The sequence below is a fragment of the Schistocerca americana genome, chromosome 9 (assembly GCF_021461395.2).
Source record: "Schistocerca americana isolate TAMUIC-IGC-003095 chromosome 9, iqSchAmer2.1, whole genome shotgun sequence".
In the NCBI taxonomy this organism is placed as follows: domain Eukaryota; kingdom Metazoa; phylum Arthropoda; class Insecta; order Orthoptera; family Acrididae; genus Schistocerca; species Schistocerca americana.
In genome coordinates, this window is record NC_060127.1 from 118,901,508 (window position 1) to 118,928,956 (window position 27,449).

General features: G+C 40.2%; 1 protein-coding gene across 3 annotated transcripts in view; it reads right to left on the reverse strand.

The window, feature by feature from the left end:
• The window catches only part of LOC124551220, a 146,667-nt gene that overhangs the window by 79,877 nt on the left and 39,341 nt on the right, over positions 1-27,449 (reverse strand). For all 3 annotated transcript variants that reach the window (XM_047126210.1, XM_047126209.1, XM_047126211.1), the window contains exons 2-5: positions 18,075-18,251; positions 14,321-14,520; positions 8,268-8,367; positions 2,043-2,825 (exon numbers count right to left, since the gene is read on the reverse strand). In XM_047126210.1, coding sequence (XP_046982166.1) covers positions 2,043-2,825; positions 8,268-8,367; positions 14,321-14,520; positions 18,075-18,251 — 1,260 coding nt within the window. The remainder of the gene's footprint in view (positions 1-2,042; positions 2,826-8,267; positions 8,368-14,320; positions 14,521-18,074; positions 18,252-27,449) is intronic.

Sequence of the window (27,449 nt, forward strand, 5' to 3'; positions counted from 1 at the left end):
AAATTACAAAAGACTACACATCTCACATTATTGTTAATGACTTGAGAGAGGATTAACAAAAAAACACCTGAGGAAGTTGCATATGAGGCCAGAATGTCTGTCACTTCAATTTACTGAACAATACGCAAGAAGTTAAAGATGAGGAGAGTTGCTACCATATGGGTTCTGCATAATCTGAATGGAGGGCAGAAAGCAGATCACAGAAGAATCACAGAATTCATTCATTGTTATCAAACAGAAGGAGAATAGTTTCTGAAAAGGATTGTTGCACTTGATGAAACCTGGAAATGAGATTTTGAGCCAGAACTGAAGTTTCAGTTATCACAAAGGAAAAGTTCTAATTCTACAAACCTGAAAAAATTCTGATGCCAACAGTAACAGGTGCATGCTACAAACTGATTCTGCAAAATGTTATGCATCAAAAAATTCATTGAAGAAGGCCTGACATGTTTGAAGCTCGTGTCCTCATTTTGCACAATAATGCGTGACTGCATACTGCCCTACCAGTCAGAGAAACATTTGACAAATATGGGTGGGAAATATTTCTCCACCCACTATAACTATACAGTCTTGATATGAGCTCATCAGACTTAAATTTGTTTCCCAAATTGAAGGAACAGCACTGTGGAAAATGTTTTCAAACAGTTGATGAAGCTTCCAATGAGGTAACCTGAGTAACTCAACAATGAAGCCAAATACAAAATACAGAAGTTGCCAAAAAATTGGGAAGCTGTCATAAGCAAGAATGGACATTATGTTGAAGGTTTGTAAAGGTATTTTGTAAAATAAGTTATTTTCTTCAATTTTATCTTACAGTGTGCAGAACTTTTGAAATGAATCTTCTAGAATATATTTTTCCCTTTTGTGCAGTGTACAACTTTACAGCTCTGTATATTTAAATCAAGTTGCCAATCTCTGCACCAGTTTAAAAGCTTATCAAAATTTGACTGAATATTAGTGCAGCTATTTTCAGGTAATATTTCATTATAGAAAACTGCATCATCTGCAAAAAGTCTAAGGTTGCTGTTAATACTGTCTGCAACATCATTAATATACAAGGTGAACAGCAAGGGTCCCAACACACTTTCCTGGGGTACATCTGAGGTTACTTCTACATCCATCCATGACTATCCATCCACTGTAACATGCTGTGTCGTCCCTTCCACGCTATCCTCAATCTTGTCACAAATTTCACTGACACCCCATATAATCATGTACTTTATAATAAGCATAGCTAAAATGCTTCTCAGAAGTCATGATTGACTACTTGTGTGCTGCATAGTTGCATCTATCTGACTGCCTCAATATATGCATTCAGGATGTTATGGGGAAGTTAGGTTTCACATGACTTGTTTTGGGTATCCGCACTGATTGCCATGGAGGTCATCCTGTTTAAGATGCATAATTATGTTTCAGCTCAGACTATGTTCTAGCATTCGACAAATAATGGTTGTCAAGAACATTGGAGAACAGTTTTGTGGGTCAATTGTGTTACCTTTCTTGTACACCTGTGTGACCTGTGATTTCTTCCAACTAGTGGGTATAATTCCTTATTTGAGGGAACTATGGAACATTATAGTTAGAAGAGGGGCTGACTCAGGTTGAAAATCGGTATAAAATCTGACAGGGATTTTGCCTGGTCCTGGAGCTGTGTTCAGTTTTGCTAATTTAAACTGTTTCTCAACACCAATATCCAGGTCACTCGTGTATGAACTAATACAAGAATTAAATTGGGACAATGCTCCTGGGTATTGTTTTATAAAGGAACATTTTGAAACTGAATTTAACATATTTGCTTTTGCACTGCTAACCCCCCTCCCCCCCCGTTCCCCAATTTCAGTTCCTGTCTCATCCTTGAGTGTCTAGATTTGAGAGCTATAAAATTTAAAAAATCACAGCATTCAGACACCAGAAGACTCCTGAAGCAGATTACAACAAAGGGTTTGAAATACGAACCATCAAGTTGTTGAGGAAAGTGACACAGTTTAATCACCGGAAAGATTTCACTTTCAGTGCAGATTTATACAATGACCGTGACTTACCCAGCTGGCAGTAGCGGCCACGGAAGCCTGCCAGGCAGGTACATGCTCCTGCTGCAGTATTGCACGTTCCTCCATTCCTGCACATTGGGATGCAGCTCCGGCGCTTGTTGTGCTTCGAGTAAATTCCGAATACTGTATTACCAGTAGATGCCGATGTTTGAGTGCTTTGATGTAATTCGTCCTGTGGCTGATGACTCGGTTTTGGTGATCCGACTCCAGATACTTTTGTTGTAGGTAGGTCAGTGGCTTGAAGAGGAAGTTCAGTAGTCACTTGAGACTCAGATAGGACTCTGTTTATGTGAAACATATCTGCTGCCTCAGTTTCTTGTTCTGTTTTCATTGCCACTACTACTGTTGGTCCCAATACATCTGTGAAATGTGGCTTACCTACATTACCATTATATCTGGTACCCAAGTCACCAGTCCTTATATTCTTGGAACTTGCTGACAGGCCTCTTTCTGCAGAAACCCCATTTGCACCATACAAGTGACGGTGTTCTCTGTCCTGTGCCTCACCATCCTGAACTTGTCCCTCATCTCGCACAGGACTAGACCTGCCAGTGTTGAAAGCAGGAGGTACTGACTCGAAGCCAGTGTCTCTGTACTCATCGTGTGCCCCATCTTTAGGGTTTGGTCTTCTTGTAGTTGTCTGATGGGCTATCTCTGTCTTGAGTGGCTTTTTGTTCTGTTTCATCCGGGATGTGGAGCTCCTGAGTGTGGCCACATTGTGCAGTGTTTCCAAGTGGAGCTTCCTCTTCTCCAGTGCTGAATGGGCACTACCACCTGCAACATTACAGAGCTATCACAACACACTGAAAAATATTCTTAAAGATAAATGTGACTTACGCTCAGTCAGATAAATGTTTATCAACTGCAGAAATTTGAAGTAGGTCAACAGCAGCATAGAAGAGTCAAAAAGATGAATTTGTAACTTTTGGTTCTGCAGCTTGCTTTACAAATAGCTCAGAGTAGAGAAGAGGGATGAGGAGGTTTAGACATGTGAGAAGTATAGTACAGAGAATTGTCAGAACCACTTATAAACAGAGGCAGAAATGGTAACGGTATATTTCATACAGGACTGAATACAATGCATACAAGTGAAGAAAAATATTTTAGAAATGTACTTGAAATATTATCAAATTTTTGAGAATTTTTGCTTTAGAAGGGTTTAAGTACATTCTTAATTTCACTGGCAGAGGATGGGGTAAATGATTTGGCTGTATGTCTGTTATGTTGACATTGCTTCTTGCATGTATTCTATTGCCTTACTCCGAGAACTGTCCATGCCAATCTTCTGAGCTAGTTTTAGAAAGTGATTAATCTATTGGTTACCTGACTATTATTGTTTATATTTGGCTGTTTTCTTTAGTAAAAAGTTTTCATATTCCTCAAGTGATCTTCCACTTTTTCTTTTAACTATTGCCCATTAAAATTTAATTTAATTAACTAAACAAACACTGTTTTCGGCCTTGTTTCACAATTTTATTATTAGCATTATTTCACAACCTAGGTTTCAGGTTATAAGCCAATTTTCAAGTACATTACTGATTTCCAAAGACGATAATACACAGATAAACATAATGACCAGGCAAAGATAATCATCTCAACTTCTTAAGTTGCTAAATGTGCAATTATGTCAATGACCATTTTTTAACAAATTACACATTTAACTATTACACAACAATGCCCAGACTAAAGTTATGCATCAGCCTGGAACTCTCTAACTATGATGGACTGGAGCCCAAAGTTTTGCTTCTATCATTGGGTTGTGATCTCATCTAAAAGAGGTGAATAACTGAACTGGGTTCGCTCATTTAATAATAGGTGTGGGGATATGCCCATCTGTCTTTTAATTTCCAAGATTTGTTATTGGTTGAGGTTGGCCCCCTTTTGCTCTGTGTGTAGGACTTGTACATGTATTGTGCATTTGTGGTTATTGTTCAGGCAATGTTCTGCAAATGCTGACTCAGGCTTCTTCAATCTCCAGCTTCTGAGGTGTTCTTTAAGCCTGGTACAGATTTACCTCCCCATCTGTCCAATGTAGCAAGACTGACACTCACAGCATGTGATTTTATAAACCCCACTTTTTGTGATATCTGGTTGTTTGTCTTTTGCATTGAACAAGAACGTACCTATTGTCTGTGGGACATAGAAAAACACATAGAAATCCTTTGGCTCCAATATGTTACTTATGCTATTTGATGTTTTCCCTATGAAAGGTAATTTGCACTATTTCTTTTCCAGTTTGTTTTTCTTTTTCATTGGGGACAGCAGGGACCTAGCTTGCTTCTTCATCTTTTTACCTATAATTTTATTAACAGTGGGAAACAAGAAGGTGCTTAAAACATCAATGTAGTCCTGTGCTGTGATAGTGCCAGGAAAAATAACAAGAGGTGAAAGCCCCATCCATGAAAAACCCAACCACACCATAATACTACCACCTCTGAATTTTACTGTTGGCACTACAGACGCTGGCAGATGACATTTATCGGACATTCGCTATACCCACACCCTGCCATCGGATCACCACATTGTGTACCGTGATCCGTCACTCCACACAACATTTTTCCACTGTTCAATTGTCCAATGTTTACGCTCTTTACACTAAGTGAGGCATCGTTTGCCATTTACCGGTGTGATGTATGGCTTATGAGCAGCTGCTCGACCACAAAATCCAAGTTTTCTCACCTCCCGCCTAACTGTCATAGTACTTACAGTGGATCCTTATGCAGTTTGGAAATCCTGTGTGGTGGTGCAGATAGATGTCTGTCTATTACACATTACAATCCTCTTCAACTGTCTCTACCGGTCAACAGACGAGGTCGACCTGAGCAGTTTTGTGCTGCACGTGTCCCTTCACATTTCCACTTCACTATCACATCGGAACCAGTGGACCTAAGGAAGTTTAGGAGTGTGGAAATTTTGGGTACAGACATATTACACAAGTGACACCCAATCACCTAACCACAGTCAAAGTCTGCTCTCTCACGTCTAATGACTACTGAGGTCACTGGTATGGAGTACCTGGCAGTATGTGGCAGCACAATGAACCTAATGTGAAAAAAAAGTGTTTTTGGAGGGTGTTTGGATACTTTTGATAGTGTGTGCATCATTGGTTGGTATGTAATTGATAAGAGCTGCAATTCTCTATGAGAATCAGAACAGCCATCAGATTGCGTACTGTTTTTCTGTTGAGGGTTGTTACAGAGCATGGGAGGGTATATAAGAGGTGTGAAAAATTTCAGATGTTGAACAGTCACTGTGAAGGACATTTTGAGAAGCTGCATACTTCTGTGAGGCAGTATTATCAGCTGCTGACAGGCAGCACTGTGGGTCTCCATTCGGCACGCTGGTCGAATCGTGCAATAATCAGATCTGTCGGGTGTTCAGATGTGATGGTGACTTGATGTTGGAATGTGAAACACAAGGGCAAATGTACTTGTTCTCATGATTCTTGTTGACTATTCTGACCACCACAGGGGAGGACCACTGCACTGTGCACTGAGCACATCTAATCCGATCACATCTGTGCCAGTCATCTGAAAATGAGTAATGGATTCCCTGCAAGTTTCTCTGTCATCCCACACCACTGGTTAGAGACTAGAAGCTGCTGGACTAAGGAATTTCACATGTAAGCTGCCATTAACACCACGACACAAATGTCTGCATTTGGAGTGGTGCAGTGAATGGGACCATGGACTGTTGACGAATGGCACTGCACTGTCACGTGATAAGTCACAGTTCTGCACAACTCTGGAGGACCACCTTCATAGAGTACAGTGGTGATCTGGAGAGAGGTGCTGTTGTTTCCAAAGTTCTGGGGAGGCATAGTGTTGTTACTCTTGGCATCACAGTTTGAGGAGCCACGGGATACGACATCTGTTTATGGATGGTAATCATTGATTGCACGGTGGTACATCCTGCATCCTCACATGTTACCTCTCCTCTGACAGCATCATGGTGCAAGTTTTCAACAGGATAATGCTCACTCACCTGACACTGGGACCAGATCGGATGTCAATTCCATCTCAGTGCCAGATCCGGGATTTCAAGGACTGGTTGCAGCAATTTTGGGCCAGCTTGCCTCAGGAGAACACACAGTGCCTTTATGAGAACCTCCCCAACCAAACCAGTGCACAAATTGAGGTAAGAGGGAGTGCAATGAGGTACTCATATGTGGCCTCATATTGTCGAGTTCTTTGTAAATGTGACTCGATTTTGTCACCATTGAAATAACATCACATACCCTCTCGATCCATGAAGTTTCATTTCCTTTCTTCCTCCCCATGTGATTGCTCCTTATATACTCCTGGAAATGGAAAAAAGAACACATTGACACCGGTGTGTCAGACCCACCATACTTGCTCCGGACACTGCGAGAGGGCTGTACAAGCAATGATCACACGCACGGCACTGCGGACACACCAGGAACCGTGGTGTTGGCCGTCGAATGGCGCTAGCTGCGCAGCATTTGTGCACCGCCGCCGTCAGTGTCAGCCAGTTTGCCGTGGCATACGGAGCTCCATCGCAGTCTTTAACACTGGTAGCATGCCGCGACAGCGTGGACGTGAACCGTATGTGCAGTTGACGGACTTTGAGCGAGGGCGTATAGTGGGCATGCGGGAGGCCGGGTGGACGTCCCGCTGAATTGCTCAACACGTGGGGCGTGAGGTCTCCACAGTACATCAGTGTTGTCGCCAGTGGTCGGCGGAAGGTGCATGTGCCCGTCGACCTGGGACCGGACCGCAGCAACGCACGGATCCACGCCAAGACCGTAGGATCCTACGCAGTGCCGTAGGGGACCGCACCGCCACTTCCCAGCAAATTAGGGACACTGTTGCTCCTGGGGTATTGGCGAGGACCATTCGCAACCATCTCCATGAAGCTGGGCTATGGTCCCGCACACCATTAGGCCGTCTTCCGCTCACGCCCCAACATCGTGCAGCCCGCCTCCAGTGGTGTCGCGACAGGCGTGAATGGAGGGACGAATGGAGACGTGTCGTCTTCAGCGATGAGAGTCGCTTCTGCCTTGGTGCCAATGATGGTCGTATGCGTGTTTGGCGCCGTGCAGGTGAGCGCCACAATCAGGACTGCATACGACCGAGGCACACATGGCCAACACCCGGCATCATGGTGTGGGGAGCGATCTCCTACACTGGCCGTACACCACTGGTGATCGTCGAGGGGACACTGAATAGTGCACGGTACATCCAAACCGTCATCGAACCCATCGTTCTACGATTCCTAGACCGGCAAGGGAACTTGCTGTTCCAACAGGACAATGCACGTCCGCATTTATCCCGTGCCACCCAACGTGCTCTAGAAGGTGTAAGTCAACTACCCTGGCCAGCAAGATCTCCGGATCTGTCCCCCATTGAGCATGTTTGGGACTGGATGAAGCGTCGTCTCACGCGGTCTGCATGTCCAGCACGAACGCTGGTCCAACTGAGGCGCCAGGTGGAAATGGCATGGCAAGCCGTTCCACAGGACTACATCCAGCATCTCTACGATCGTCTCCATGGGAGAATAGCAGCCTGCATTGCTGCGAAAGGTGGATATACACTGTACTAGTGCCGACATTGTGCATGCTCTGTTGCCTGTGTCTATGTGCCTCTGATCTGTCAGTGTGATCATGTGATGTATCTGACCCCAGGAATGTGTCAATAAAGTTTCCCCTTCCTGGGACAATGAATTCACGGTGTTCTCATTTCAATTTCCAGGAGTGTGTGTGTGTGTGTGTGTGTGTGTGTGTGTGTGTGTGTGTGTGTGTGTGTGTATATATATATATATATATATACACACACACACACACACACACACACACACACACACACACACACACACACACACACACACACTAGGGTGTGACATGAATCTCCCTGATACACACACTCCTGACAGTTTTTCTTTTTAGGAGTCTAATGCTGTTGGCTAAATTTCCACAGAAGATTACATCATACCTAATTACTTACTCATAGTAGCTGTGATACACTACATTTATTGTGCTTATATCATAATGGAACCTACAGTTTAATGTGGACTCCAACTCACAATTTTTTACATTAACAAATTATTGCCAGGGCCAAAAGAAGTAGTAAGAGACGAAAAAGCCTTAAGACTGGCCAGGGATAGAGCCACACACCTCTTGAACTGCAGAGATCTGCTCAATTGGCTACAGGCCACCCAGCTTGTCATTATGACAGTAAGACACTGCTCAAGACTTACCAGCACGTGCTGTGGGCAGTTCCAACATACTCTGCTCTCCTGGTGGCTGTACTGTTGAGCCCCTGTGTAGCACAATGTGTGGAGAGTGATCTCTGGATTCCTGTGCAGAAGGCAGGCCAAAATTGTGTCACTTATATAAAGTAATGTAAATCTGCAGGAGCAATTGATTCTCGCAGAGTGTACAGTGAAGACATATAATTGTTGTACAAAGAGTTACTGTTGTTATGTTCATTGGAATAAATGTCTACACTTTTTAAATTGCAGATCTTTGCTGAAAGTAAACTTTATGGTTTTTTGTTAGTGTTCAATTTTCATTAGTATATTATACAATCTATACTTTTAATAAAGGTCCTGGTATGCTCATATATTTCAGTTTTATAATTTGTTATTTCAAAATATTGACAATAATATACAGTTTATGAGTAGGTGGTCATCACATTTGGTTAATAATTTGTGTATTTTGTTTCATCCTCAAATCAAATATCAAAGGCTGCATATCTTACAATCTATAATAATAACAACAATACCGTAACAATAAAATGAGGGTAGATAGATACTTCATTGTTTTAAGTCAAGTAAACCCACAATTTGTCACTTAAAAATATAAGGAACTGACATGAAACAGAGCTTTGATAAGTCTATGTAAGGTATAGTTACTGTATACATTAAAGCATTCAATGAACTTTAAGACAGGTATAAATTTATACAAAACTGAAATTTGTATTAGAGAGGCAAATTTTGCAAAAGGATTTGATGCTGACACATGTAATGAGGAACACTGAATAACTTATCATGTGTAGCCTGTCATAATTTTGTTTAATTATAATAAATGCAATTGAAAGAACAAACTTAACAAAGCAAGAAATGGAATAATTGTTGAAAGATTATAAATAGCATCACTGCTGTGACAATATGGCTTATTATCTATTACTTAAATTTTGTTTGGCTCATTATTAGTTGAGCACACTGTTGTGCTTATTATATACTGTTCGGTTTTCAGTGATTTAATGAGTTATTGTAATAAAAGCCTGAAAGTATGTGAAGCATAAATGTTTTTATTTGCATCTTTACTCACACACTAAAATCCCATGACAAAAAATCATCCTTGATTGAGCTAAATATAATTTGAGTTTATAATGAACCCCTCCACAATTAGTATTAATGCACCAAATAAGCAATAAATGCTGCTAAACACTGTTCAGGTTTAGGATGACAATGTGATTAGGGTAGAGTTCAGGATTATATAATATTAGGCAGTATTCCTCAAGCATCATTAATGGCAGCTTCATACCCAATTATGCCATGCAACACCAATGAACATAGCTGAAGTGACAGACCCACTTGTTTGCGTGTAATAGAATGCCACTATAGAGTACCATTTTTTCTCAGGGGCAGCAAACCTGAACATAAAAATGAGCCCTAATCTATTTATATGTGTTGGAACTCTGAGCAAACAGCTTTACACACTGTCTCAGTCATTTACAACACCTTCAGTTGGACTTTTTTTTTACAGTTATTTTTTCTGGAAGAGCTACAGACAAAATACAGTAACAGTTGAAACTGCTTGGAAAACAGAAGATGGAACCATGGATAAAACTGTTATTCTGAAAAAAAGCCCTCATTGCATGTCCTTCATCCAATCATAAGAAGTCTCAAAGATAATAGAGATGAACTCCTAATATCAAAATATGAAATTGGAAATATTACTAGAAGGTCTGGAAATGTGTTACATTTATAAGAATATCACTTGGAAACCAACAAAAGCATCTAGATAATTACAAACTAAAGTCATAGTACAGTATAACCAGTACAGGAATAGGACAACCTTTGCTCTTTCCTCCAGAACAACAACATCCAGTCATAAATGTACTTCAGCAAGTTGTTCTCAGATAACCAAGCAACATTCGCTTTCAGGAGTCCCACAGAAAACTCTGTTCATATCAAATGCATCAGCCTTCAGTTGTACCTTCATTGTCACAGCTGTCACTCACTTCACGTGAAAAAATTTCACTGATTCAAAAAGACATGTGACTCAGTTGACCAATAGTCTCTTTTTGACATCCTAGAAGGGCAGAAACTAGAACCAAAGACAGTGGGCCTAATCCAGCAAACCCTCATACATACAAAGTCAAAAGTAAAATTTTAGAAATTAAAATCTATTTATCAAGGAGATGGATTGTTGCCAGGACTCTTTCATCCCATCTGAGACAAAAATCATTAGGGCATGGGAAAAAGAATTAAAAACATCACTGGAAGCCTAATCAAACTGGATCAACAAAAGACTGCAATAATATCTCTTTGTCTTTGGGATACTGGTGAAGAGTGAAATCACAGCAAATAAATAGAATCCCTGAACGAATGTGCTGCAAAAGCTTATCTCAGTTGCACAAAATTTAATATTCAAAAATTAAACACTAAGTATGGATAAATCAAAAGGGGCAGATACTTCAAGTATCTCCATGAGATTGTAATGCCAAAGAGACTACAAAAGAAGGCACAGAGAGTTTGATTTTAGAAATGCAAGAGTGTGTATGAAAGTATGCAAGTTACCTGCAACAAAAACTGCACGTCCACACATATAGAGGCTAGATGTTACAACACAGTGATCAAACCTGAAGCTCTGTATGTGAGTGAAACTTTAAGTATCAACAGAGAAAGTTGTCTGGGAAACATCTTGAAGGAAGAACAATGGATTATGAGGGAAATTCTTGGCCCATAAAAAATGGGGGATTAAAGACTGAAATTTTATGGATATATTCAGTGACTCTCAGGAATGAAGCTAATACTACATTATGATGCAGGACGCTGGAAAATTAATAGATCCAACAAGTTAAAAGGATCTCAGGAAAGTCCAAAAAGAAACAGTGGAAATAGTAGACAGAAATCTATTTAGTCAAAAGGTACAACCTACGATGGTACTGGGCACTACACATTGAAGTTCGAATAGTTTGGCCTGAGCCCACACGTGCTACAGCACGAAACTGTATATATTAGTTACACTCAGCTTAATTGAGTGGCCCAGACATGTGGATGGTCTCGATGTTTGGCTATGCTTTTCATCATAGGGTGCCAGCTCACGTCTTGTAGTGTTTCAAGAATTTCTGCGTAAATTCTAGAACCACTCGGCCTTCCACCATCTCGAACACACGATATTTTAGATGTGAGTGGGAGAAAGGAACCTTATCTACTGTGCGTCACCTGTCTGTGTATCCAGGTCCGAAGTTTATCGTGAGAAGACAGTAGACATGGTGGTCAAACGGCACCGACAAGTACTTGTCGGTCGCAACATGGAAGTTGGCAGAACCAAGGAATTACTGTCTTATTCTGTGCTGTTTTATAACTGTGACTATTGTTGGTGACAAAAGCACATTTTAGTTGAGAGGACTTTTAAGTAACTTTTAACTTTAACTTGCTAGAGGCAAGACATGTATATGATTCCTGTATAATAGAGTTATGTTTATCAAAACAACACTCTGTTGTAAATGTAACTTAATTGTTTCTAATGTGAGACAACACAGGTGACTTACAAGAAGTCAGTGGTTTATATGAGAAGTGTGAATTTTGTTCTTTATGGAAGTTCAAATAGACCGATAGTTGTTGAAAAGCATCCTTCGAGTACCTCATTATTTCACAAAGAGAGAGAGAGAGAGAGAAAGTCTTAAACATTCCAGTGACTAGCATCATTCTTTGGAGAAGTAGTTTGTAGAGATTACAGAAGCTGACTGTCCAGAGAAGATCAGCTGCGCTTTCCAAAGTAAGTCAACTCATGTAAGAGAAAAGGGAGTTTGCACATACACTTCACACACTCTTAGTCATCAAACACATTAGAACCTGTCGTAAACTCAATTTTTAAAGTTGAAATAAAATATAACAAAACAATGCAGGCAGGTATTGTGGTGAAATTTAAAATATTGAGTCACTCATGTTGATTTATAATTTGAACAAATAGTTTATTTTTCTTCAATAAATTCACTTAACACTTAAAATGCAGTCTGAGGGGCTTTTACATAAGGGCAGCTGTTAATAACTGATGCCACAACAGTTCACTATAAAATTCATATGTTGTGATCATGACACTGGAGTATGTTCACAGTTCACAAATACACTGTTGTCTGCTTTTGTAGATCACTATATTTTGCTCCACTTGATCGGTTTTGAAAGTTGCTACATACATGCTTGTCCCCGAATGTGGCTACGAACTCACACTACCCCCAGATGTGTGGCATGTCTGGTTCTTAGTGTTGCTCAAAACCATCTACCACCCCCAGATGGACAGCACATCCGGCTCTTAGCCTCACTCAAACTCAACTTCCCAGTCATCAAAGATGGCCACCCTATGCACCCTCGAAATGACTGCCTAACTCAAAACAATGCTTGACAAAAAATTATGGATATTCTAAAACTAAACACAAAAACACATGATACAATGAAAAATATGGAAAATTACCAGGCAAAAATAATTTAAAGTCCAATTTTCTGTATCTGCCACTGTTTTCTCACAAATAACGTTCTTATGACATGACATTGCTTTTCCCGGATTTTTGATACCAAACATAAATAAACAAATAAAAATACATACATAATTACTCATCTACCTTTTCAACTTTAGAATCCTGCCACTAGTTTCATCTCTTTAAATTTATTTATCACCAAAAACACAGTTTCTCTCTGTCGAATCCCGTATTCCAACCTCTCACTCGAAAATGGTACATCCTATGCTAAATTGGCTATGACTCCTTCACCCAGCTCTACTAGCTGCATCTGTAAACATTTTGTTCATATTAATCGGCCAAAGCATTGCAGAGATATTAGCTTTTGAACTTTCATAAATTTACAATTTCTAAGACAACAATAACTTTTAAACTATTACATATTTTTGTGGCACATCTAGATAGTTTAGCTTTACATATTTTTCTGTCCGTAAGTGCCAACTCGTGCTTCTGTGTCACTCCTAGTTTTGTTTTTATCCATTTTTCTGTGGCATATAAATTTCTCCAAGAGTGCAAACACAGCCATATGCGCCCCTGCCAAGCATCCACTCGGGTTTTTCCAAGGCCGTGTACACGCTAGCCACTTGCCACAGCACCACAGCAAACATCAGCCACATGCTCTGTGGTGGGAAACTGCTGCTCTAATATCCTGCCACAGCTTGTATGCTCACAAGCCAGAACACAAGATTCCAAAAATACCATGGACCAAGTGGACAGAAAAAATAAAAACAGTTCATGGTGAGAGAATGAGACCCACAAAATGAATCTATAAGCACTGCATGGTCCAATAGGGTTCATACGTAAAAAACAACAAAAGCAATAATAAAAACTATCGCTTGATCATTAACGAGCATCTGACGGACCCAGATAGCCGTGCATGTTAAAGCACCACTTCCAGGACAAGGCATGGTGCTGGCCCCAGACTGAAGCTGCCCAACGGATTAATGATGAGGATGGTGTACCAGCCATCCTGGATGTAGTTTTTAGGCAGTTTCACACATCTGACTGTCATAATTTCAAAGTCCAACATTTATCTGCTTGATATAAAAATAGAGGCACATTTACAATGGATGACATTTATCCTGCTAACAGGAGTTTCCAGTCATTGAATGTAGGCCATAAGTGATTTCACAGACTAGTGCCAGGCCAGATATGTTTCAACTTTCTTTTAATTTTGTATGGATTTGCAACATATTGTGCAACTCTTGTCACAATGAGAAACTGAAATCAAGAAGCATTAGTTCTGATAATGTCTCCAAAAGTTCATACTGCCAGCCCTGGAAACCAGATTTCAAAAAAGAGTTCTGCGAAAATACAAAGCTACAATGATTACTAAGATATGGAAAATTCTTTAGTGCAGTACACCCAAGAAGTGGCTATCAATACATATAGGCACCATTTAACAAACCCCCTTGCATGCCCCCTTCCTTACCCAACATACAAGTACACATCTTATTGAAAATAGTTGTGCAATTGGGAACAAAAATGAAAATTTAGAAAGTACATTGTGAATTGTGGCACAAGATGACAATGACAGTGAGAAACAGATCCATATTTACTGACCAAAGCTTTGGCAATGCAGGTTCTGCCATCAGCATGGAGTGTAGCCCCTGGGGGACAGCGGCAGATGAAGCTACCAAAAGTGTTGAGGCAGTTCCCAGCACAGAGTGCCACCCCTAGTGAGCACTCGTCTAGATCGACACAGAGACGGCGGTTGACGGTCGACAGTGTGAAGCCCCGCCGACACCAGCACTGGTAGCTCCCTGCAAATTGTACACAGTTTGTGACAGTACAAAAATTTTGAAACATCATGATTATAAATATTTTGCTATCTTATGTATGTAAAGACACATTGTGTACTGAATTATGTAGTGTACAGTTTGTAACTGGAATTGTTTTAATTTGTTGATATATGGGAGGAGGTATGGTGCCTCCAGTAATTTGCTGATGACCCTCAAAATTTGCAGAATGGGAAGTTTACAGCAAAACATGAGCTGACTGAGAAACAGTCTATAAGCACTGCATGGTCCAATAGGGTTCATACGGGAAAAAATAAATAATAATAATAATAATAATAATAATAATAAAACTGTCACCAGCTTCAAGAGTTACAATTATTATGTACTATGGATAACATAAAGAGACGATGAAAGTGCTGCTCATTTTGTATGAAACTGGTTTTGGTTAGTTGTTCAGCTTGACTCAAGCTGAGTGGTTGAGATTTTCTCTGGAGTGTTCAGATGGAGAATTTACACCTGTCTGCTGAGGAGGTAAGTATTCGATAACTCTCATAATTACTTGTACAGTTTTATTAGAACTTTGAGCTGCTGTGAATTTTTAGTAGTTTTTTTCTATAGATTACAGTGATTAATAGGACACTCATCATTAATGACTGAGCTATAAACAATAATCTCGAAACAGCAATATACATCGTAAAAAGGTCTTGAAATTACAATTTAGGAAGGAACAGTTTTAAGCAAGTTTGGCCTCAAAAAACGAACAGAACTTTCATGGTTTCATAAGCTGGCTTATGGATATTCACCTCAGTATCATATTCTACCTCAATTTACTATATTTAATAGGAAAAGGTTAGAAAAATATGATCTAATTGTGTACTAAACAAAAAAAAGGAAAAATTAAAGATCACAGTCAGACACACAGAGTTTTCAGAAATTTTGTTTTAAAGAGAATATTGGGAAAAAGACTTTATAGCCGGTATGAGAGAAATTAAACCTCCCAGAGATTACTCAGTTAACAGAGATGCAAAGAAAGGCCAGGCCTAGTGCAGCAATAATAACATAAACTCTGACAATATATTCACTGCTGCTACATCATTCTTACTGAATTATAAAAATTTTCTTCATTACTTTCTCCAGGAAGAATACGGGCTCTAATATGACAAATGCTTATTTGAGCTTTAAGTTGAAGTATAAGAGTATTTTCTGTTTAGGAGTACTTAATATGTTACACTTTTCTGTGAATTGCAAAATTCTGGCCCCTCATGTAATGGTTAAAACATCAGATGGTAGTGTTAGTTACTGCCTGTTATGAATACAAAAATTAATGTTTGGGGATACAAGCAACACTGGTACTAGCCCCCTGTTGCCAACATTGAAACTAAGTTTATTGTGCGGTATCTCTCTTCAACATTTTAGAAAAGCCACGCAGTAATATACTTTAGATTAAAAGTTGCGTCGTTTCATGTTCTGTACCAAATAGTTTGCATTTACAAAGAATACTTCTTTCTCTATACCCATTGCGTGCAGCTGTTGCCTGTAGTTCTCATGGTGAGTCATTAGACCTACCATGAGTTTCATCTGCTGTCTGGTCAAACTCTTAATACATTTTTTTTGGCACCTTTTGGGTTTTGGTGCAATATTCTACATTCTTCAGAAGGCAGGACTAGGTACTGTAGTCGTCAATTGCAAAATGGAGTTGTTAAATGGTCAATACCCCTATTTTTTGGAAAACCTATTTACAGGCTATTACTATGATGGGGTTGCCACTCCCAATTGATGTACCACTTGGGTCTGTACCTAGTGTAACCACATGCTGCAGTGTTTGCATATCCCATGTCTGAGGCAGGTACAGTACCCAGCACAGTATTTACTTAGGTGGATGTGGAAAAGTGCCTAAAAACAACACTAAGCTGGCTGGCACACTGACTCCCATCATTAATCCATAAGGCAGATTCAATCTGAGCCTAGTGCACCCTCTACGTGTATCCCAAGTTGGTGCTTTAAAAGAAAATTTAAGAACCTCTAATGTGAGAATGAATGTTGTGTATCCCACATACAGAAAGCATATATGAGATGGTGTCCAAAAGTTCAAAAGTTTTGAATTTTGTGAGCAAACAGCTATGAGTACACTAAAATACCATTAGGTGTTCCCTCATGAATTTTTCGTAAATGAGTGTGGGAACTAGCTGCAAATTGAGAGATCTGGTTAGTTGCTGGTGAGCGTATTCTCAATATGACATTTCCCTGAGTTTGGGGTTTTGCAACGGCTGACTGAAAGATCAACTTGTGCACACAAAGTTTCATTTAAAACTTGGGGAAAACAGCTGCTGAAACACACCAAATTTTGAAGCAAGCTTTTGGAGACAGCACTGACTTACAACTTGTATATAACCATTTCAAAAATCAGCAGACATAAAATGATGACAACAACTGCTCCTGTCAGTGGTCACACCAGAAAATATTCAGAAACTGAGGGATCTGATTCACAGACCATCTGAGACTTCTACAACACCTCGGGAATAAGTTGTGGTACAAGTGAATGTAGTCGGTCAGAAGTATTGAAAATGAGGACTGTAACAAAGCTTGTAACCTGACAATTCCAATATGATCAGAAATGATATCAAGTGGAAGACTTAACCAATTGCTTCAGGATGATCTAAACAATTTCGAAAAGTTGTCACTGGTAATAACATTTGGGTTTACAGCTATGACTCTGAAACTATAATGGAAAATCTGGGATGGAATAGCAATAATTTGAATCAGGATAGACTGCTGTTCAGCACATACAGGAAGAGCTGAGCATCATAAAGACATGTGTAAAAGTTAATTAATCTATTGGAGAAAGGCCTTCTTCACACACGCACACACACACACACACACACACACACACACACACAAGGTATTGCCTCCTGGTGCTCAGGTCCAAAACTGTAGCGAGCAATCATCTCAGCTGGGGTGGGGTGGGTAGTGCAGATACAGGAGAGATGTGGGATGGGGAAGTGAAGGGAAAGTTGGGTAGGTGTTCGGGGAAGATGCTGTATTGGGAGAATGCAGGGACATGGGATGTGGCAGGGACAAGACAAGAGGCTGCACTGTGGGGGAAAGAGGGGACGGGGAGAGAGGAAAGAAGAAGAGATGGGAGAAGGGCTATGCAGGAGAAGTGGAGGGGTAGAAGGCATGTGTGAGGCTGGAATGGGAAGTGGAAAGGACCCAGAGACTGGTGCAAGATGGAGAATAATGAAGGTAACCTTCTACAGTCCCTGCTCTCCAACTGCCTCCATGCACTTCTCTGCTCCCACTCCAGTCTCACACATACCTATTTTTCCCTCTCCCTCCTCCCCCTCCCCCACTCACCTCTCAAAAGCCAATCAAGTTTCTGTGTTGTTATGTGTTTTACGTGTTTCTGTGCACTGTGACTCAATTAGCTACAGCTGAGTGGTTGCCTTTCTTTGTGTTTGTTTATAGTTTATCTCTTAATTATTTTCGCTTTCCTTGAAAAAGAAAGGTATCTCTATTCACAGTCAAGGAGTTTCTGGAAAAAGACTGATCATTTTAAGAAGCACAGCAGTGAGAAATACCTGGTAAGTTGATGCAGAGCTGGTCACAAGCCGCTCCAATAGCACACTCGTCAATGTCGAAACAGTCACTGCCGATCTGCTGGTAACCGGGTCGGCAGAGGCACGTGAAGGACCCAAGGGTGTTGAGGCAGATACCATTCTGACAGACAGAGTCTTTGACCAGACACTCATCCACATCTGAAACACTCAACATGATGTTATCCAAAATTAACTTTAGCATCGAAAATACTGAAGAATGATCTCACTGATATATGTATGGAAAATCCAGAATGGAATATAAAATACAAACATAAAAAAGTTTTTCATCACCTCAGTTCCGAGAGTTCCAGAACCTACACAGAAAATTGGAATAGAGATCAACATAAACACCACTCCCGCCATTTTTTTTTGGTCATGAAAACCATACGTTGCATGTTGTACCACCACACAATGAGACATTAAGAGGTGGTGGTCCAGACTGCTGTACACACCGGTACCTCCAATACCCACTTGTAAGTCCTCTTGCTCTGATGCACGCCTGTATTCATTGTGGCATACTATCCACAAGTTCATCAAGGCACTGTTGGTCCAGGTTGTCCCGCTCCTAAACAGTGATTCAGCATAGATCCATCAGAGTGGTTGGTGGGTCATGTCGTCCATAAACAGTCTTTTTCAATCTATCCCAGGCACGTTCAATAAGGTTCATGTACGAAGAACACGCTGGCCACTCTAGCCATGCGATGTCGTTATCCTGAAGGAAGTCATTCAAAAGATGTGCATGATGGGGGTGCAAATTGTTGTCCGTGAAGATGAATGCCTTGCCAATATGCTGCTGATATGATTGCACTATCAGTTGGAGGATAGCATTCACGTATCGTACAGTGGTTACGGTGCCTTCCGTGACCACCAGCGGCGTACATTGGCCCCAATAATGCCATCCCAAAACAGCAGGGAACCTCCACCTTGCTGCACTCACCAGACAATGTGTCTAAGGCATTCAGCCTGACCAGGTTGCCTCCAAACATGTATGACGATTGTCTCATTGAAGGCATATGCGATACTCATCGGTGAAGAGAACGTGATGCCAATCCTGAGCAGTCAATTTGGCATGTTGTTGGGGCTATCTGTACCTCGCTGCATGGTGTCATGGTTGCAAAGATGGACTTCGCCATGGACGTCGAGAGTGAAGTTGTGCATCGTGCAGCCTATTGCGCACAGTTTGAGTCGTAACACGACATCCTGTGGCTGCACGGAAAGCATTATTCAACATGGAGGCGTTGCTGTCAGGGTTCCTCCAAGCCATAATCTGTAGGTAGCATTCCTCCACTGCAGTAGTATACCTCGGGCAGCCTGAGCGAGGCCTGTCATTGACAGTTCCTGTCTCTCTGTATCTCCTCCATGTCCAAACAACATCGCTTTGATTCACTCCAAGGTGCCTGGACACCTCCATTGTTGAGAGCCCTTCCTGGCACAAAGTAGCAAGGCAGATGTGATTGAACTGTGGTGTTGACCATCTAGGCATGGTCGAACTACAGACAACAAAAGCCGCATGTCTCCTTCCTGGTGGAATGACTGGAAGTGATCGGCTGTCGGACCCCTTCCGTCTAATAGGCTCTGCTCATGCATGGTTCTTTACATCTTTGGACAGATTTAGTGACATCTGGGAAATGGCCAATGAAACTGCACTCTATTCCTACATCAATTGGCAGAAAGGTTGGATCATAAAAACACTTTTCATGGAGCTGCTCATAATTAGCAAAACCATGGCATCAGTAGGTGGCCTTCAGGGCTACGAGAATTGAGTTGGGAGCCATGTCAGATTGAGAAGATATTTTAAGTTTAACAGGTGTTTGAAGCCAGAAGTGAGTGTCTTGTGAATGACTTCCCTCAAGATAATGACTTTGCTTGGCTAGAGTGTCCAGCATGTTCTCCAGACACAAACCCTATCAAACAAGCCTGGGATAGACTGAAAGGATTGTTTAGGAATGACGTGACCCACCAACCACTGAGGGATCTATGCTGAAGCACTGTTGAGGAGTGGGACAATCTGAACCAACAGTGCCTTGATCAACTTGTGGATTGTATGTCACAACAAATACAGGCATGCATGAATGCAAGAGGACATGTTTCTGGGTATTAGAGGTAGTGGTGTGTACCACAATCTGGACCCCCATCTCTGAAGATGGTGCTACAACATGCAATTTGTGGTTTTCATGAGCAATAATAAGGGTGGAAATGATGTTTATGTTGATCTCTATTCCAATTTTCTGTACATGTTCTGGAACTCTCGGAACTGAAGTGATGGAAAACTTTTTTTGATGTGTGTATGTGGAACTTACCTAATTCAAAGTCTGGTGTTGTGAATGAGTGTTAAGTCAGGGAGAAACCTCATATCAGAATGTGGACCCACTGGCTAACTGGAGGTGGTGTTTGATAAAAGTGATGGATTTTGCAAGGATGATCAAATCTATTTGGGCCTATAACTTACATTTGTTTGGTGTATTTTGCATTATTTACTTCCCTTTTGACTTTGAGTGTTTTGTGGGGCACGTTTTCCAGTCTAGTGGTCAGATCTGGGAGTCTGAAAGTTGTTGGATTGCTTCAGGGTATTTATTATTGATGAAGGTCTTGTGCTAGTTTTGGATATGTCTCACAGGTCAAAGCAAAGCTGGAAACTCATTTAATATCATAGTAATTCAGATGATTAATCTGAGTCCACCAATAAATGTATCAGAGTAAATCTGTAGAGCAATATTTCATGTAGTGTGTCTTTTGCATTGGACATAGCTAAGAGAGTGTGAGATCTGTCTGTGTCCACAACTCGGACTTAATGTGAGGGCACAGGATCTGAGAGTTTGAGATGGAAGGAACATTTCAACTTACATTCAGTTGAGTTCAGAGTACTCAAATTCCTTTGTCATCCTCATTTAATATAATCAGTAATTTAATAATTTTAATAGAAGGCTGTAGATTGCTGTGTTATAAAGGTCAAATTACATGTTTGTATTGGTAGCAATGTCAAAAACAGTATCATATCATTTCATAATATAGACACACGTTGTATATCAAAGTGCTAACGTTTTTCCAAGGAAAAGTGATGAACAGATTGGTAAATCTCTCAAAAAGTAAAGTATGACACCAAAACAAAGTGTTTTTAAGAAATGTGGATTTCATGGTAATAAATTTTCGAATAAAGGGAAACACTGCATTCAACATGTAGTGTGTGTTACACTAAGTTCTTAGGTGATGGAGACTCAACAGCATATAACAGTGTAGTAGCTGCTCAGCCTTATGGTGAGAAGATTATCACAAATCTGGAATGTGATGGTCACATCCAAGAGAGGATGGGCACCAGGTTGAGGAAGTTGAAAGAAAGTTTGAGAGACAAGAAACTTTCTGATGGTAAAACCATAAGAGGCAGGCTGACAGACAAAATGATTGATGAACTACAGCAGTATTATGGGAAGGCTATTAAAAATAATACTGAGGATTTGTTGAAAATGAAGCAGGCAATATGGGCTACCTTCTTCCACAGACTGTCAACTGATGAAAAACTAGTACACCACTTTTTCCCTCCTGGACCTGATTCACAGTGCAGTTATCGCAATGCACAGTACTCAAACAGTTCATACAGCCATAAACATTCCATTCCAGCAGCAGTTGTGGATATCATAAAACCCATTTACAGATCCTCAATTACTGAAGACGTGTTGTCACAGTCAGACTCAAAATCCCAATGAGTCGTTCAACAATCTTATATGGACTCACTTAACAAAAAATGTTTTTGTTGGAATGAAGACACTAAAGTGGAGGGTTAGCAATGCTGTTATTGTTTTTAATGGTGGAAACATTGGTAAGGTGAAAGTGCTATGTCATATGGGAATTAATCCTGGAGAAAACTGCATCAGAGAACTTGAACAGGTGGATAAGGTTCGCATTGATAAAGCAGAGTATGCAGCACAGTTGGCCAGAAAGAAGAAAAAACCTGGAAAAAGATCAAGAGGATAAAACACAGTATGGTGCAGAGTGCTTCTGAGTAACTAAAAATAAAAAAAAGTAAGCGTATATTAAGTGAGTTACAGTCTTTTGAAACTTTAGAAGCCATTCCTGAAAATTTACATTTTCTGTTGCATTTTTGCCTAAATCTTAGGAACCACTTTAAGTAGAGTATTCAGATTTTCAGGGAGTAATAACATACATACCCTGAGTCTACTGAACTAAAAGAAGAACATAAAATTATGTATAACGAAAATTATTTAGGATAGCATACAAAAAAGTACAAAAAAGTTTAAATGTGTAATTAAAAAATTGTATTTCCAAAAGCAGTGGGTGAAATGCAATTATTGTAGTTCAGTAGACTCAGAACATACAGTTTAATGTCCTATAAAAGTTTCATAGCAATGGCTACAGTGGTTCCTGAAATACAGGGAAGCCAAGTCACTAAATTCAACTTTGTCATGATAGGGTGTTCCAACTCCCCTTAAGTACCCCAAAATCAGGTGCATGGACCTTAATAAATTTGCAAAGAATACAACTGTATGAGCAAGCATACTGAATAAACAAAAATCAAATGTCACAGTTGAGCAGTTCCTTTTCCAATTTTCCATGGAATCTACAATACTTCCAGTCTCCTGAAACTTCCAGGTAGATTAAAACTGTGTGCCAGACCAAGACTTGAACTCAGGATCTTTGGCTTTCATGGGAAATTGGTAAAGCAACTGAGCTACTAGAGCAGGAGAACTTATGTGAAGTTTGGTGGGTAGTAAATGAGATACTGCCAGAAGTACAGCTGCAAGGGCAGGTCATGAATGGTTTCACATTCGCACATGTTCCACTGCAGAGTGAAAATTCTTTCTGGATCCTGTCTCCTGCTGCACAACTCTTTGCAGATGCACACATGCCATATGGGTCTCTAAAAGAAGATTTTGTCTGAAGGTTCTATTAATGATCGTCTATTTTTACATGCCTATACCCATCGGCAGCTCAGTATCTCTTCTGCTGAATAAGTGACAATGTATCTTTATCTTTATGAAAAATGACATCCAATTATCAACACTTGATACAACTCATAAAAAATGCTGTTGAATGACTCAGTTTGGTAAGTTGCAGATTGTCTACACTGTTATAACTAAACCTTAAAAACATTTCAACCAGTCCCTACAACTATGTACTTCTTACTGTGAGCCCAATATGAATAAAGATTGTTCTCTGCCAACATACTCTCTGGTTACTTGCCAAGAGGGATAATACAACATTTCATGTGTTGGATATTTGTCACTGAACTTGTATTTATATCCAGATATTTAAAGATGGTATCTTGTGACTTCAGAATTAACTAACATTCAAGAGAAAGGTAAAAAATGAAGCTGGTTATCTCTAGAAATGAAAAGGGAATAAACTGTATCTATTTTCCACCATGAAAAGTTTGTCAGCTGATGTCCCTATCTCTTATATCAGTATGGAAGCTACAATGTTCAGGCGAATGCCCTTGCATTAAAAGTAAGCAGTAGGAGGAATGAATCAGTGTGAAGAGAAAACATATGGGTTCCTCTTGCACAGATATATGCACAGTGCATGTGCAAAGGGGCAGAATGATGGCTGCTAAAATTCTGTCTTGTATGAGTTAGAAAAGGTCAAACATTACCAGCACAATTTGTATTCAATGCTGTGATGTAACAGGTACACTGAGTGACAGGCACATTTTCTCTGATGTGTTGCCAGTATATTTAGAAGCTGTCCATTTAACAAGGACTGGAATGTACATACAACAGGTTGGAGTCCTTAAACACTTCTAATAACCAGTGGTAAGTCTAATTTTGTTATGCACAGAAAATAAATATCCATGGTATGGCTCAAGGCTGATTCTGCAAAGAAAAATAAATTATCAAGGCAGTTTGCCACACATGTTGTGCACGTAAAACTATAAATTGTAACAGTTAGCAATAGAGTAATTGGTTAAAAAGAACCTCCAATGGACCACTCTAATCCTTGGTGCAAAGGAAAGAAAAAAAAAAGTATTCGTACAATACACATTCCGTGTATACATCACTGAAGTAATGTAACATTTACTAATTGTAATATCAACAAAAATGGTTAAATTTCTACAGTATACAACAATTTTTAATAAGTACGTCAAAGAAACCTGGTAACTTCTACAATATACAGCATTTTTAGAAATAAGATATATCCTCAAAAAGCATGTTCAGTACAGTATAAGCATGCTGTTACGCAGCCAGTAAAAGTTATGATTACTTGTAATATACAGCTGTATCAGTAGTTACTGTTGCTGCAAGCAATTAACAGGTAGTACCATATAACTATGTTACACCACAGCTTAAATTTGTTTTCTGAGTAGGTTAATGAAGCATTTCATCTGCTGGCAGATACACATGCAACAGAAGAATAAACAAAACTACAATCAAGTTTATGGGAAGAACAGGGACCAGAAAGGCAACTGGGACCCAGATCAGGTAAAATTGTGGAGGTATTTGATCCAGCATAATTGCCACAACAGAATACCAAGCCACTCTTTGCTTCAAATACTACAGCATGGAACAAGAACGTCCACAGCTTAACAAAATCAAAAAGGGGCAAAGATCTAATGATTAATACACCGATTTCAAACTGCGAGTTATCTTGCACCTACTGATTTGACTGCTGTCATCAACTTCAAATTAACCGGAAAAAAAATTAGCTTTTATGTAAAGCCAGGTAGGTAGGTAAACCTCATTGCAAATACATGTTGTATTCATGAGATACAGCTATGGCATGTTTTCTGGGCATGACAGAATATAATTTTTATTTTCATACTGGGAATAAAGTAACTTAAGTGCATACAGGTAATACAGTTTTTGATAATAAATGTATAAATTTCTGCAGTTCTTAATAAATCTGGCAATGATAGTGTGATTCACATCTGTCAAGTTCACATTTTGCATGGCACTGGTGGTCATTCTTTCTTTCCAGTGGCAGGTGTGGCCTCTAAATAATAAAAGTTGTCTTTTGTTTTAATTTTCCTTTGAGCTAATTCTCCTCTCAAAGATAGATATGTGATATACATCACAGTCACTCGAATGCAAATCAAACGCATGTTGCGCAGACTGACATGCTATTATTGTACACGGCTACTGTAAATGATTCATTCATTTTCAAAGCTCTATATTTTCCAAAGTATTACATGTGCAAATATGATTCATCCACAAATAGAAGAGTAAACTCACCAAGTTTGTATTTTGCATTCCTAAATGTTCCGAGTGCCCCTATGGTCACACGACACACATCCAGTGGTAGTCAAGTTTGTTCCACACCTTATGTAGCAAAACCCTGTCGTTGGCCATCACAGCAGTATTGATGTGTTCTCTAAGCTGCCCTGTGTTCTTTGCAGTGGAGTACACACAGCATCGATTATCCGAATGTCGGTCAACCGAACGACTGCTTAACTGAACTGTGTACTCGCTCGCACCTGTTACTCTCCCACCCTACCGTCCATCATCCCCCTCACTCCCAAACCAAGTTTCCCACAGTAGTCGCCGCACTGCGCCACTGCTGGCGGAACATTGCTTCTAATGGGGCCTCCACAAGGCGCTGCTGACCGGCCAAGCCGCCAGTCGCTGTGTTTCAACATTCAGCACACTTCTATCGGCTTGGCATTGGCAGTAGAAGTAGTGGCAGTATCAAAGCTGTTGACAGCAACAGCTGCGCCAGCTTAGGGTTGAGGCATGCCGCTCCGTGCAGTTTGAAGGATTGCGCGCCCCCAAGAAGAGCTTCTCACGGTGCGAACAGTCACCTGTCCTCTGTTACGACCACTTGTGCGCTGCTGCGTGGAGAAGTGAACTTGACGATACAAAATGCTTAGACGTAAACGTGTTGTCCTTTCTATGAGGGACAAGTACGAGATTATTAAAAGGTTAGAAGAAGGTGAATCTGCAACCACTTTATCCAATGAGTACAAGGTGGGGAAGTCAACAATTACGGATATAAAAAAACAAAAGACGAGCATAGCAAATTTTATAGCTATGCTTGATTCTACTGATGGATCAACAAGCCGTAAAACTATGAAGCTTGCCACTAACACAGATCTAGATGATGCTATTTACAAGTGGTTTACACAAAAGAGATCGGAAAGAGAACCTATCTCAGGTCCCATTCTGTGTGAGAAGGCAATGCAGTTCAATGAAAAACTTGGAGGGCCTTCGAGCTTTAAAGCGAGCACAGGCTGGTTAAAATGCTTCAAGTCAAGAGACGGCATTCGTGAGCTTACAATACAGGGAGAAAAACTGTCAGCTGATTCTTCAGCAGCTGATCCTTTCAAAGTCAAACTAAGGGACGTATTAAGGGAAGAAGATTATGCTCTCGAAAACGTTTACAATGCTGATGAAACTGGACTTAACTGGAAAGCTTTACCGAGAAAAACTCTTGTTTCAAGTCATGAATTAGCAGTACCTGGTCCTGAAACAAGCAAGGACCATATTACAGCTTTGGCTTGTGCTAATGCTACTGGAAGTCACCAACTGCCTATGTTCGTCATTGGTAAAAGTAAAAAACGGCATTGTTTCAAGCACATTAATATGTCAGCCTTGCTGTTGTGTACACCTCACAAAAGAGTGCCTGGATCGATAGTACAATTTTTATAAACTGGTTTCTGGACATTTTCGTACCCTCTGTAAAAGCTCATCAGCTAAAGAATGGGAAAAGGGAGATAAAAAAATTACTTCTCCTTGACAATGCACCAACTCATCCGTCATGTGATATTTTAAACGAAAAAGATGAGTTCATAAAGGTAATATTTCTTCCCCCTAACGTAGCCTCCTTATTACAGCCCATGGATCAAGGCATTATTGAGACTTTCAAACGATATTACAGGAAAGAATTGTTGCGTAAGTTATTGTTAAAAAGAGAAGAGGATGGAGAAGAAAGTCTCTTAAGAAATCGTAAGAATATTGACTTGAAAGATGCATCCTACATGATCAGCACAGCATGGAGTAGTGTAAAGGAATAGAATTTGAAGAAAGCCTGGAATAAAATTTTGGACACAGATGAAAATTCACAAGGTATGATTGAAAATGACGAACAGAATGATATGTCTGAAATTCTTGGTATGCTAAAAGAAATAGATTGCCACGAATATGATGAAGAAGACGTTCATGAATGGGTGAATATCGATGATGCAGATCCAGGAAACTAAATCATGCAGGACAGCGAGATTGTAAACGTTGTCACTGATAAAGATGACGCAGCCAGCATCTCATCAATCAGTGCTCCAGAAAGTGAAGATGAAAGTATACTAACAGTTTCTGAGGCGTTCACTTGTTTGGATACTGCCTTGCGATGGTTTGAAGCCCAAGATGAAAGTGACCAGTTTCAGATATCTGTAATGAAAAAAGTACATGACTTAGC